This window comes from Alternaria novae-zelandiae (genome assembly GCF_023758075.1).
Source record: "Alternaria novae-zelandiae strain BMP 2774 chromosome Unknown scaffold_3, whole genome shotgun sequence".
Taxonomy (NCBI): Eukaryota; Fungi; Ascomycota; class Dothideomycetes; order Pleosporales; family Pleosporaceae; genus Alternaria; species Alternaria novae-zelandiae.
In genome coordinates, this window is record NW_026056963.1 from 944,286 (window position 1) to 959,275 (window position 14,990).

Here is a 14,990-nt window from a genome sequence, read left to right on the forward strand (position 1 = left end):
CGAACAATAGGCGATCCGAAAATCTGCGGCTTTAACGCCATCCTATGGTAGCTGTAGCTGCGACAGCGAAGCAAGCTGAGAGCAGCAGTGGAGCCCAACGGGACCGTTTGGGTTGAGCTCACTGTGGTATAGGATGTCGTTAGCTACACTCACCGAATAGGCATTATTTCGCATCTTATCATAGTATAGTCACCCTTTCAGTCAGCTTCTCGCCCGACTAGGACGAATGCGATCTTCCGACTGCCGGGTCCAAGGGATCTAGGAGCTTTACCCCCAGACCACCACCCTCGAACCTTGCTCTGATGCACATAGCAGACCACAACATATATCTCTTTTGAACTAGTCATGCGGCGCGAATTTCCCAACGCAGACGTGACAGCTCGCAGGTGACATTTCCATCGCGCTCTCCTTACCACAACGAGGAAGTACCCAACCCAGTCCTCAGCCCGACACGTATGTCTGCGGCGCAGTAGTCTCCACGCTCCTTTGACCGTGACCATCTCTCGCGTCCTCATCGGAAGCTACCAGCCTGACCACGACCATCCCACCGCCTAGGGTAGGCGAGGAGCAAGTCTCACATCCCGATGAAGAGATCCGCACAATGGGACGTTTGAAAGCATGGCTTCGACACGTTCCGGCACCCACAGCCGATCGAAGGAAAGGATAGGCCTGTGGCGGCCACACATATCGCGTGCATGTGGGCGTTACCTGCATACACCTCACCGGAGGAATAAGGTGCTGCACGTCGCTTGACGCGGCAACGTACGTACCCCCCAAGTCCATGAAAACGGAGCTTGGAAGGATTCGAAGGATGGAAGGATGGGAGGAAGCGCGGGGATCGCGAGATGCTGATAGGAAGCGCGCGTCTATGCATAACGCTAACCCCCGGTCGTCATATCAGCCCTTTGGAAGGGGCCTGTTTGTATAAGGCCATTGTATGTGTGTGTGTGTGTGTGTGTATGGACAGACCGGTTCTTGGGTAGCGAATTTCTCGATGGAGAGGTCTCCTTGCTTAAGGGATTTGCGGCACAGTTCGCGTATTCGGTCAAGGTGGGACTTTCCTCCAATCGCTTGCTAGAGGGGTGAGGGATTTCTAGCGATTCCAGTCTCGAAGCATGGTAGATGTGCAATCTTCGTCGCGATGGGACATGGCAGTTTGGGGTGATGCGCATTGTCCTCGCCGAAGCCCATCCTGCGCGCTTCTCGCTTATGTAGCGTGTATACTTGCCGCTTATACGTGTGGCTTGACGTGATGCGAGACAAACGTATACAGGCTAGTAGAGATCCAAGGATTGAGGATTAAGGATTGAGGATTAAGGATTGAGGATTGAGGAGTCTGTGTAGTGGAGTGGAGTGGAGGATGTCGTAACGGTTTGACGAGAAGGAATTCGTTCCGAGGACCCTGATGACGAATTTTGTGGATACGGGTTGAGGACGAGTGAACGAGGGATGCTGTGCCGCTCTGGTGTGCAACTGCATCGGCGAGTTCCTATCCAACGTGACAGACTGCCCTTGGTTGTTAAGACCTGTGTGATCTGTGGAACTTTCACATAGGATGTTCGACAAAGGAAAGTGATCCAGTGCAATTTGTCCACGCATCCCGAAATGGCTAGGAAGCCGTTATCTTGGTGCTATATTCCCCCTCTCTGATCAACACTTTCGGACGTTACATCTACATTTGGCGTACATGCGTGAATTTTCTCGTGCCAGATCAGCTGCAGGTCTTGAGTTGGGATGGACGTTGTTTGCTTTGCATGAGATCGGACATGACAAATAGATTATGCCCCACCGAATGAGAAAGATATGGGAGATACCTAGTTAGTGTTCGGATTCGCGTCCTCTGAGTAGCCTCTCAGTAGCCTCTCAGTGCGGAGGTGTACCTAACTTGGATGCTGGTGAATGCTGAGAACTCATTGCTAGGTTCTTGCCATCGCCGTCGGTGTCCCACCCAAGCGCTGACTCAGGTGCGGTTGGGGTCATTAAGCGGTGGCTTAAACAAACGGTAGGGGCTTTTATGAGACGTGAAGCGATGAAAATTCAGAAGCAGGGTCTGAGTCCTCGTTACTGAATCTTTCTCGTGTAGGGAATTGTTGATGTGTGATCTCATTGAAGCATCTCGTGTTGATCTCGATAAGAAAATCCTAACGAGATGCGAAAGTCAAGAAAGGACAAAGTTCGATCCCCATGTTCATGTCGGTCGACAGAACAGGCAGCTCGATCTGGGGGAGCTGTTACCGTACTCTCGGAGACGCGAATATTGTTGAATAAGGCCGAAAGATCATCGCTGACCGATTCGTCGTGAACAGGGTCGTGAGACTAGTAAGCACCGGCCATCACGGTCAGGCCGACCACGGCTATCCGGAACTTTTATGCAGCATCTAGCGTTTGTTCAGGGTTCAGGGCAGTTCGGAGTACTGATCTGCTAATGTCGATCAAGTATCTTGCATGCATGAGTCGACTCCAAGTAGGCCTTATCACAACGTTACTGTGTACTGTAGTTGACCTGCATGCAATCTTTTGCTACCAAGAGTGTTGCATCAGCCTTAGTGTATAATGAGTCAAAAGGAGATTGGGACGAGCAAACGGTTGTTTGTGTTGGTATCGCGTCCTTCGAAAGGGAGCTGTGGTGTGCGATCGATACTCCGCGACTTGCTTCGACAACGATAAGGTCATCATTTTGTCACCTGAATGCCGTACTGTATCTACCGATCTACGCCTTGGTAGTCGACGCTGTCATGTCTCGATCTGAGCCGGTCCGCACACTGGCTGGCAAAGGCATCCGAAGAATATGCGCTTGCGCAAGAAAAGAGACATCGTGATCAGAAGGACAATCAGGAGGCGCAGGTTGGTGTGCAGGGTGGTGAGCCTGACGCAGAAGATAGTTTAGCGAGTCACCAACCCATGTTTGCCCAGGCAAGGTCTCGAGGTGGCATCTATTGTTTTGCTCACTGTAGTGGTTGGCGGCGATGTAGACCGAGCCAGAGGGCCGTTCGAGATTGCAGAGACAAAGGGATTTCCGATCGAGCATCAAGCAACCCGTTTGGTACCTGTATACATTAGCCCCCGCCTCATATGTTATGCGTTGCAGGGTAAGAAACGTCATCTCCCGCTTCCGGGATATACAACTGATAATATAAGCCGATACGAGTAATGAACTGGCGATACTGGGCCTCGTGCAGGCGGCTGAAAGTGTTCTCGGTTGTGGGTGTTTGCTTGTGTAACAAAGAACGTCTGAAGCGAGTCCCGCAATGCATGCTTCGACACGAATCTGCCACAGATGTCCGGTATTGTTTGTTCATTTTGACGTTGTCTCGGGACAACTTAAATTACGGATCATGGCGTCAACAAGGGGTTGCGAAGCGTTGCAAGCGCAGGAAAGCTGTGTAGCAAGGCCAAACAAAAGAGTGCCGCAGGCCCGTTCAGTTGGTTGCAGGACGGATCTCGCTTACATTGCATACATGCCGCCTTTATCTGTGGTGGAGGTTTATGTATACTGTGAGGATCTGTAACATGATAGCAACGTCGTTCGTCTTGTTGTGATTGCTGAGCAGAGCTGGGCAGGCGCATTGGAGAGGCCCAAACGCCCGTGCAGAAGCTTGGGCCGTGCGTTCTATGTCAAAATGCATCCGCGGACTGTTCACTCGTTCGATGCCTCCATCAGGGTCTCCCTTCCGCTTCGACACAACTGGACGCCTGCCCAAGCGAAGCTTCGTGGAGGATTGGCCAAGTGCCGATGCATCCATCGCTGCGACGAGCACGCGCGTGCCGCCACTTCCCTATGCTGGAGCTTCACAACACGTCAACCAAGGCAATTTGATGTCGACACGCCCGCGGAGGGCAGCGGCAGTTGTGCCGCCGCTATTGTATGTGGCAGTGAGTGGGGTTGGGAAACTGAAAAGTGGGCACAGAGAGTACCCAGCTTCACCGGACACGCGATGTACCAACTCGTGAACTGCACCGAGACTACGAGTCAGTCAACCACTCCATCTCGTCTGAATCAATCCTCTAAGTTGATCTGGCGATACCGTCCGGCATTTTGGAACAGGAACCAACGCTTCTCGCGGCTGTGCGGTGTACATACACCGTGATTAGCTCAGAAGGTGTGACGTGACCTCACAATCTGGTGCGGTCTCCCCTGAACTATCGCCTTGGCTGCGCAACCGACAGTCTGGAGCCGGAAACTGGTGGAGAGGATCAACCAACCGATGGCTGAGATCCATCAGTGGCGCCGTGGGGACCACGCTGTTGGTCGCAAGCTATGACGCTTTTGGTGAAAATCCCTGAGCAAGGCCCTCACGAGGGCGTCCAGCTTGCGCCGAGGCAGGCTGCCCTGACTCCAGCTACTGCTCCTGTCTCTCAAAGTCAGCGCGCACGAGGGCTCACTAGAAGCTCCAGATCTTCAAAGACTGCCCAAACATGCCGGCAGCCGCACACGGCTTTCACAGAGTTTGATGCGCTCGTACTCGGGGTACATATACTTTTCAGCTGCTCGCAAGTGTCCAGTCCATCTCGATGCGCCTCCAGAAGGAATGACATGCGCGGCATTGAGATCGTCTCAGGTCCTGCAACGTGTACGCCGTTACCGGTCCTCTGGGAATGAATTGTCATGGAAAAGGTTCGAGAAGCAGGAAATGTACATGGATTAACACCAGCTACCAGTCGCAACGAAACTTGAGCTAGCCTTGTTCTAACCGGCGTGCGCATGTGGGATCAAAAGGATCAAAAGGCCGACACCTGACGTGATTGGCAATGTGACAGGGGTACGCAATTGAAGCCCAACCTACTGATCTGTTTCGCCTGGCGCAAACTCCACGCTACGTTGCACAAAAGTACTCGCACAGAGGATGCCGCAAATTGCGCAATACAGGACTGACTGGTGTATGGAAACTGATCACTGACGATCTGTCCGATCACAAGTCTCGTGCTGGGACACATCTGCAGCTCCACAAGCTAATCACCCCCACGACAGCGCGGGGAACTGTCACCCAAACCCTGGCGATATCGATTAGTATTATCGCGACGGCAGGGCGAGGGCCTCCCTTGTTAGTGATTCGATCGAGTTTCAGAGGCTCGTCATACAAATCAACAGACCGAGATCTCTATCATGCCGTCTCATCAAGTTGCTGCTACCCCCACATGGCCACTGCAACACGTCCACATGCACGTTATCGACACGCACGTTTTCCAAGGCGGAAGCGATCGCTCCTCGGTGGCTGCATGGCGTGGGCATGCTAATTTCTTCTGTCATCCGCAGCGAGACGAGGCGTTGCCGCCGCTGACCGTCCCGAGACGTTAGTGGTGCTGGCCGCGGAAATGCAGGTGTACTGGACAAGAAGCAACCCACTGAAGCGATGAGGCGCCCAGTGGTCCTATCGATGTCTTGGGCCACAATGATGCAACGCTGTGGCTCGCCTTTTGTGCAGTGCGTAGCGCGCGAAGCATATGCAGCACTGAGGCAAGCGTCGGGGATTTTAAATGCGCGACGGGCAGCCAATAAGGCGGCTCAACAAAGCAAAATGAGGTGCACAATTCATTGCACAGCGAGCGGCAAGGGAAGGATGGACTGGGGCACATGATGAGACACGGTCGTGCGCATCACGCACACGCTGCTACCGCAACCGCTGGCCTGACCGGCCCTAGCAGCGGTCGAGGACATGCGTGCGAGCCAGCCACGGCTCGCCATGGAGGTGCAGGAGGGCCGCCGGCAAGCTGCAGATGAGATGACAGGACGTCTTTCCGGACAGTCTCCCGCAGGTCAGTGCTGGGGGCTGCAGGGCGCGGCCGCCAAAGTGCGCTTGTGTCAGTTTGGGCCAGCAGGCCACCTCGACGTCGTTACTTGGCCGCCAGCTGCGCGTTGTTGCGGTGGGGGGCTTAGTGTGTATTCCGCTTCCGCGTATCTTCACTGTCGAACATGCAGTAGCGCGCAAGACGTGCGCAAGTAGCTTGCCAGCGTATCCCAGCAAGCCCAAGGCACCGCCTAGCGCGTCGTCAAAGCCGCCGACAAGGCATGATGTACTTGCTGCCCTTCCTCGCGCAACATGGACCAGGCGCGACAGGGGCACAATGCACCCTCGATGGTTTGCTGCCCGGCCAGCCATCCTCCGACTATTACACCGCAAATTCTTATATCACACCCGGTCCTGGCGCGACCTGTGCCGATTGCGGGCGTGACAGATCTCGACCCCCAGACTCTTTACCAGTTCCCCCGACGTTGCCTCGCAGCTTCATTTCCTCATCGCTTCACTTTGCTACCGATCTCCAGTCCTCGTTCCTGCAGCCTTGGTCGCTTACTCCCAGTATAGCATGGCCGTCAGCCCCACACTGCCTCAACTGCCCTACTAGGAAACCCATCCACGCCTCGTGCTGCCACTACACCGTTGGGACTGCCACCACATTGTCTGATCCACCATCCTTTTCGCCTCCCTCGACACTACATTACCTCCACGCATCTTGGGTTGTCTTCTAGGCGACCCAACCAACGTTGTCACCCTGGCTACTCAGACTCTCCCCGCTATCAGGGCCCCTCTCCCTCATTATCCACGACGTTTTCAGAACTCGTTAACTCCGCCGTACCACAACGATCCAAAGCCCGACGGCCCATGGTCGGGTCAGGGCGGCCAAGGGGGCTCTGACGATATCTATTCCATGTCAAACCCACCGGCAGGAGAAACCCGTTCAGCGCGAACAACCCCACAGATGTCGCCCATCCAGTCTTATCCTCCAATGCAGCCACCCTATAGGAGCCCGCGAGAAGCTCCGGCAAACCCTCCCGTTTCCCTGCCACCTCTTCGCCATCTTTCCAGGACCCCACCCACGCCCTCGGATCGAAGATATGGGAACCCTTTCGGAGTCCACTCTATTCTGAATCCCCAAGCCGAGTTGGTGGAACAGCAACGAAGTCTGAAGCGTAGCAACTCTCAGATGGATTCGCCATCACCCGTTGATACACAGAACTCGCAAAGTCTGCCCTCCATCAGTCGACCCAATAGTGTGGACTCCACTCAATCCACACAGGAAGGACAACAGCATGCTAGGCCATTCCAACCCCCGGGACGGCCGTCGATCCGACCTCCATATCCCGAGAAGTCGATCAGGAATCACAACCTCGGCAGGTTAAATCCACCCACAGGCACCATCGATGCCCAGCAATCGCCTTTTCTAACGGCAAGTACACGTCCCACGGAATCAATGACAATCCAGCCGGCTTTACCTACACCTCCTGCCGGCGGCCGCCCTCATTATTTCCCTCCTACGGCTCCTACTCCCCCGCCGAACATGATGCGTACTGAGATCCGTCGACCAAGCGTCAACTTCCCTCAATCCGGTAGTGCCAGTCCAATTGCACAGTACTCACCTTACAGCCAGCCAGCCTCTGTTGCGTCGAGCCAGTACGACAACCACAGCACTCAGGGACCATACGGCCAGATGCGTAGACACACCCCAGTGCACGATTCCCGTCAGGGGTCTGTGTCCATGGAGAGTGAACGCAATAGCATGATAGCCATGGCCCCATCCAACCAGAGCAGTGTTCAGCTCATGACAATCCAGAGCCAGGACGGGTCTTTGCACAACATCCAAGTGGAAACACAAACCGCATCCAAAGGCGCCGATGAGAAGAGGAGGCGTAACGCTGGCGCATCAGCACGTTTCCGTGCCAGAAGGAAGGAAAAAGAGCGCGAGGCTTCCATGAGCATATCGAGATTGGAACAGAGCGTCCGCGACTCGAACGAGGATGCTGAGTATTACCGTTCTGAGAGGGACTACTGGAGATCGATTGCCATGCAAGCTCATCCAGAACGCCACATCACCCGACCGCCGTCGCCTCGGCTGAGGCGTGTTTCGGTAGCACCGTCACGCGCACCATCTTCTACAACTGGACATGGTTCAGAGGCTTCGTATGACGACTACGAAGAGGAACTTCGCGAGGAAGAGCGCAACGTTCGAAGGAGAACCAGTAGCTACCATCCAGCTGTTGGTCCTCACCACGCCGAGGCACCTTCCAGCCACGACTCACATGGCTATCCTGCATCCACCTTTGCACCTGTAAATCACTCTGCACAGCATACTACCCAGCCTCATCAGTATCCACAGCACCAACAGGCGCAAACCACAGGTCCTCACCATCCTGCGCCTAAACAAGCTGCTTACCGCGACTCTTTCCCACCTGAGGCTCGTCGATACGAGCACCGTGCCTAGACAATTGGCCATACCTTGAAGAGGATGCTTTGGTGCTTTGATCAGCCTATAACATTGTCATCCGGCTTGCGCTCGCACGTCGACCACTTTATTTCTATTTACATTCTTTCTCAACCATGTGTCAACGATGCATGTATATCGCTTGGGTGGTTGTTTCCAGCTTCTGCAATTTTGCGAGCACATATCTGCGTTATACCCTAGCTCTTTTCGTTCTTTGTCCATCATCGGTCTTCACCAAATTGCATATAGAATCTCTTGTCCTCACGGATAATTCTCATCGCTGTCATCGAATCAAGATTGATATTTGTCGCTTTCATCCTGTACAGTACTACCTCATGTGCGCCTTTCAGCAAACGGCATGGTGGCTGTGAGTGCCTGCTCACAGATACCAAGGACAATCGAACTACATCTCTTTGCTGCAAAATACCCGTACAAATTTACAACACCTGCCATCATGACGGTCCCTCGAGTGTTGTTCCGTCACAAGCCGGGATCAACCGCCGCTTAGGAGCTGCTTCCACGCGAATGGTACTAGCCATGGTAACATTCATTTAATCGCCGTTCTCTTCGGGACCTCGCAGGCGAGACAGCCGGCACGTCTGAACCCTATGCGACGTTCACGCCCAACGTATCATAGACCGCCTAATCGATGCAACTCGACTGTTATGTTCCCCGAAATCAGGCGATAATCAAAATTGAGTTTCGGATACGGCATGACGAACTGGGTAATGCCGACGTTCACCTCCAGAATCTAAAAGTCCCTAATCGGCTGTCGCCTTAGCGAACGAGGCCGACGCCATACCGAGTGCAGCCTCAATTTCACAGACGTCGCTGACCACTAAAGGCTCTTCGGACGGGCGCCATCACATCATACCAAATGCGTCACTCTTGTCGCACCTTGGTGTAGACACCCGTCGAAAGTTTAAAACTCACTCTAGGTAAGCGATCCGAAGTGGCGGATGTTGAGTTCGAGCCTACCATAGTAGTAGGTCGGCGGTCTTCTCCGGTCTCCGGCTCTCCAGGTGAGTGTTCCCGAGTGTGTCATTGTAATTCTCACGGTTTCATGAAAGGCTCCACCTTGTTGACAAGCGTCCGGCGATAGTAGTGCACCTAACAGTGTCACCAGATGCGACACGTTGGTGCTGCATACTCACCGCAAAGACTACCACGAGGCGCACAGACACGTGTGTGACTAGAGCCTCGTGCTCGCAACACCTTTACGAATCAGTTTAGACAGAGTCCCCAAAATCCCGTCAGACAGGTTGGTAGCCACATGACCATTGTACTGGAAAGCAGGAAAATGTGAGTTGGCCAAAGTTTAAGTTCCGTGTTTCGCTTGTCAGCTAACGGAGACGCCTCCGGCGCGGTCCGTTGGCTTCTTCGGCGCCATATTTTGAGCTTGCCCGGAACTTTATGTACGGCATTATAGCGCCTTTTGGAGAATTTCTTTTCTCGTCATCTGGGTGGTCTATTGACAGCCCGTCACTGTTGGTCACTAGGTCCAAACTCCAAGAGACGCCCGTGTTTCTGTCAACTTAAACACTAGGCCGCAGACTCTGGGTAGACTGGGCATAGGATCGATATCGACAACGTTGCCTGGGACCTCTCCGATGGTCTATAATACCACACCATATTATTTCCCAACTCGCAGTAGTCTGAACCTTCCTCAAAACGGTCCGAATGATAACATCACTTCCGCACGGTCCAGCCATGAACTATCCTGCTCTTGTGCACGCCTTTCTTTACGCACAGCGATCAAGGGACGAATATACCGCCTTCGGCCAAATTGTGGTTCTCATCGTTTTCCAGAAGCCGCTCCAAGCTGACAGAAGACGGCCTGCCATAGATTGCCTCGATGGGGAAGTCTCCGGAGAAATACAATATCGACGGCGTTCTCCCCGACACTAGAGACTGAGATGCTGCTGACAGTGTCTGTCCAGGCAGTAAAATCTTGTTGTGCCACGGTGCTTGCATAGCATGTAAGGACATACGAGCAGCAACATCAAGTTGGCTGTCGCAAACACCGCGACTGATTACTAGCCCTACACCAGGATCACCCACACAACAACAGGAAAGATGTCGCAATCGAATTGTCCAGAGCGCTACTCATTGGACTCTTCACTTGGGCGTCTGGGCCAATCATCACGATGACATACTTCGGGGCTAGCTGCTGTGCCGCTGTATGCACGACATGGCTCTTGATCACCACCCTCGTCATCGGGCCTAATCTCAGATTTGCCGGGCCCCCGAAGCGCGCACGCAACACCTTCACCGCCATCTCTCCACTTTCGATGCCATCACATCCGCGAACGCTATATCTACCAGCATCCGGTGTAAAGCTGACTCGCAATGATGTCGCGGGTGGACGTGCAAAGAGCAGCACTAAAAATCTCTCCAAGCTGCAGCATGCGTTGCAAGGATGCAACCTAGCCTACCCACGAGCCAGCCGCTTGACCCGTGATCCTACGCATCTGGAAGAACTACCTAGGCAGAGCCGCCGTCGTACAAGGGTCTTGATTGATGACATGCCGCGACCGGGGACAAAGATCCACCCAATCACGCCGGCTTCTGTGTCTAGGATCAACACTTGCTCACCGTTTACCTCTGCGGCGGGTGACAAGGCTGTAAGACTGCGCATGTTGCAGCGGTTCCGGCTCATGATCTTCTTTTGCTGTGCTTACCCGAATACTTCTCGCTACTCGGGCCGACCGCGAGTGTAGATGCCTCGGGTTTTGTCAGCACGTTTCGGTCGCTTGCAACTGCCGATGCGTGCCTTCGTTTTTCTGCTTCAGCATCACGGCACAAGAAATCTCATTTTGCTGGTTGCAGAGTCTATGGGGGCATCTGGAATTCACTTTCCGGATCAACTTCCCCATTTTGCATCCCTTGCAGCTGGTATCTTTTTGACCTGCATAACGGGTCCATTCATGTGGGAGCACAATACATCCGCGGTTTAGAGGGACTCCACACACATCCAGATGACCGACTCTCGACACGTGTACCTATAGTTCACACCGCATATTCCTGCCATGTCGATACAACGCCATAGGGGCTGTCTCCATGGGACTGGATCTGCACAGCGCCAAAGTCGTTTCTCTCGGACTTATTTGTGCACCTCTATCGATTCATCTTGTCACGCGATGACATCGCGCTCCTCCGCCTGCATGTAATATTTGCTTTACTGCACGACGATGCTGTTCCATACAGCGGGCCATGAGCGGAATTCTCACCGGATCGTACGACTGACTCGATGACCTTGTATATCTGGCGCATATGAGGGTTACATAGTCTTTTCGCCTTACGTTGCAGGACGACAAAGCAAATATCGCACGGCGCTCTTTTCAAACTGAATTCTTCGCACCTGCCGAATGTGTTCGCGATAACCCCCTTACACGTTCTTTGACTCGAGAAGACATGGCGATCCTGCTGCGCAAAATTGATCTTCGCGACTAGAATACGCCCAGGAATCTGCAGAACTGTGGGGCAAGACTTGCACACCCCACTCCATTACATGCATGATCGTGAGCACTTGCGCTTCGACACGAGTTCCCCAACCGTCCTCGGTAGCACATATTGAAGGCAGCTTGCAACCGATATGAATCCTATTACATCAGGATCGGTTGTCAACGTACGTATGGAGTCTGGCGCAATTGCCAATAACCTCAAGCGGCGGCATGCAATATGCAGCGAGTCGTGTCAGACATAACTAAATGCATCCACTCAGGTGTCTCACCCCAGCGAGAGCCGGCGGAGCGGGTCAAGTGCCTAGGTATAGTAAAGTCGCAACGAGTTCAGCATCGCATCTTGCATCGCATGTCGCGCATCGCCTATGGCACGCTCGCCAGTTCTATAATCCCGCACGTACCCACCCTCCATGCTGCAGCTAGCCCAAACGCCGAACCGTCCTGTCGGGTCACGTATGCATCACACCAGCATTATCCTTGTCAGAAATGTGCATCGCCTTCCCCAGGACGCTGAACTCAGAGCCCAACCATGCAAGCCACGCGGTGCAACACGCCGTGGCCCATGCATGTCAGCAATGACAAAGCCCTGTAAAGGAGTGACAAGCAAGCGAGCTCTTGGATCAGTCACGTGAGCATGCTAACTCCTTTTGCGAGCATGCAACACACAACAAGGAACGGGGATGCAACTCAGTCGGCCCACGCGCTGCATATCATAAGATGTCAAATCGCTTGCTTACTCGCACCCTCGCAAGGCAAGCCAATCCCGCCAATCAGAAAAATTCAAGCCAAAGTTTAGTATTCGCTCACAAGGCAGGTTAAGCTTCGGCCAATCGTTGAGCTCCCCACACGCATCATCAAGAGGTGGGACCATGTGGTGGCATGCTATTCTTGGCGCCGTGTGGGTGCATGTCGAGGCGAATAAACCATGAGAGGGATTTGGGTTTCGGTGCGTCGTTCGACGTTCCGATCCGTGCTTCCGTTATAACCCGCCCGTTGACCGGGCGCGCGTCATCCGCGAGCATGTGGTGCGGTTGCGAATGAGATGAGAGAGTAACGTTCGACGACCTTTCGTGTGATCGAGGACGCAAACGCAGAGTTTGGCCACGACTGGAGACTCAGCCATCCTGCTCTGTTTTACTACCTTGTACATTATGCTATTCATCCCACGCAGCTTCGCGTCGCGGCAGCCGAAGTACAAAGGTCCTTTTCCTGTTCCGAGACGACTTTGAGAATCGAAGGAATGCGAGCAAAACGCGGCTCGCGCGAATCGCTGCAAAAGGGCCTCCGATACGAACTGGCCATGCAGGGTCCTCCAAAAGCTGCTCCATAATATGATTTGTTATTCCTACCTTCCATGTTCGCCATGTGGAAATGAAGGTGGGTGGGTAATAGGTGGGTGACACAACGCACGTGTAGTTGCTTGAGATAGAAGGCGCGATAGGCGACAGCAAGTATTGGTGGACGATAACTGTACCTCCCGACGTGTCGAGTCTGACTATTCCCGCTTTCGCAACCAGGTTTCGCATGGCCATCCCACGAGCGAGATCCATCCATCTCGTGAAGGCAGTAGACCACTCCGTATACAGCGTACCAGCACACGCAGCCCCTCCCCCCTGCGCGGGAGAGCACTCACGCCACGTTTGCGCAAGCAATGTAAGTCTTGCAGCCGACACCTGGTTCTGCAGTAGAGCGGCACTGGCTACCCGTAAGATCTCGCATGCTGTGCATGTCGGCACGACCGCTTAAATCTGCCGTCAGACGGAACCTCGATATTGGACAGCACACAACGCTGAGCGTCGAATGGAGGCCCCAATCTCGCCCCCAGAACGGAGATTGGCGAGACACACGACTCTTCGTCGCCACTGGTAGGACGGCTGACGTCGGGCGGTATGGGGCGTTTGGCAAACTGGCGCCCGGCGCTGCCGTCATCGGTGTGCGATGCTGGGGAGATGTGCGCATGTTGACGTTACATCTGCTATGGGGTTGATTTGGGTGAATGCGGAGATGATCTGATGCATGCAGGTGAGTCAGGCGCGCGGTATGGTGTATGGCTCGCATGCGCACCTATCGTCTAGGCTCTCCCATAGCGATCGGTGCCTTACCAAGATTACTACTCAGCTAGCAAAAGCCAGTGATGTGCGTAGATGGCGTGAATAAAGTGGTGGAATTAATGCAGCTTAGTGTATAGAAGAGCAGCACAGAGGATAGTTGTCGACACACCTCTGTCGCTATTTACCCAACCTCCTAAATATTGTCATACAATCCAAGTCCGGAGCCAAGCTGATGATTTTGATTGTCGTGTGTGCTGGTCTGAGGAAATCTTACCACAAATAGACCTGCTATAGTAGAATCGAAGACGCATTGGCGACGCGTCTCTTCTATACGCACAAACATGCAGAATGCTATCCATAGACCAACATCTCGTCGGGGAATATTTCTTAGCTACAACGAGGACCCGACACATATCATCGGACGCTCGATGAATGAAACCGAGAGCCTGGCGGCATCCAAATTCGAAAAGCATGCCCGGAAGTGCACACACTGTCATAGTCTTCGCAAAATGCCTCGTGACCACGAGGAGCTATGTGCATCAGGACATCATCTAGCACAGGATATACTGAGGTAATTTGACGGTCCTAGAGACACGAATGTAGCTAGGCTGACATCGTGGGTCATAGATGTATGCACATGGAACCCGATGGCGGGGTGTACAGTACGGTCAACGAACATGACAAACCGGTCCCTATTAGGTTCCCTGATCTGGAGGGACAGGTGTTAGATCTCCTGAGGGCTGAACAAACATCGCGCTCGGAATTACGTAGATCATCTGTGTCTGTGGACAGTTCTTACGTAGGTCTTTTGCGATCGAATTCGGATACTGGAGGGAACACGAGGGTTCTTCAGTCCAGGAGAAGATCAAGCTGCATCACTGCATCAACATCGGAAAATCTGTTCTACAATATACCGCATGATGCTACTAAGATCACGCGCTGGAGATCGACACCAGAACTTGGCTCTTCATTACGCGCTGGCGAGCGCATCAATTGGGGATCTACCTCGCCGCTTCAACAAAACCCCTCTGAGCAAGGCTGTTCCGAGGGGGACCACAGTACCAGTGCAGTTAGACGGAGAACGTCGGAGCCTTTCACCGGCTCGTCTTCTACTTACTCTACAGACCCAGAACACGAAGATGAAGGGGTTGTAAAGAGAAGACTTATATCCGGTCAATGGATACAGCCAGCACCTCCGAACGAACCAGAAGGACCTCTGATTCACCCCAACTGGGAGCCCGACTTCCAGAAGAGGGTACAAAGAGTTTTCGGTCAAGAG

The 14,990-nt window shown here is 53.5% G+C and overlaps 1 protein-coding gene across 1 annotated transcript; it reads left to right on the forward strand.

Annotated features, from left to right (window-relative positions):
* Positions 1 to 7,275: 7,275 nt before the first annotated feature.
* J4E88_002291 (uncharacterized protein) lies at positions 7,276 to 8,196 on the forward strand (the record flags this gene model as incomplete). The annotated part of the gene is made up of 1 exon (XM_049395956.1): positions 7,276 to 8,196. One exon carries the CDS (start codon positions 7,276 to 7,278, stop codon positions 8,194 to 8,196), a length of 921 nt encoding a protein of 306 aa, XP_049258360.1.
* Positions 8,197 to 14,990: the final 6,794 nt, after the last annotated feature.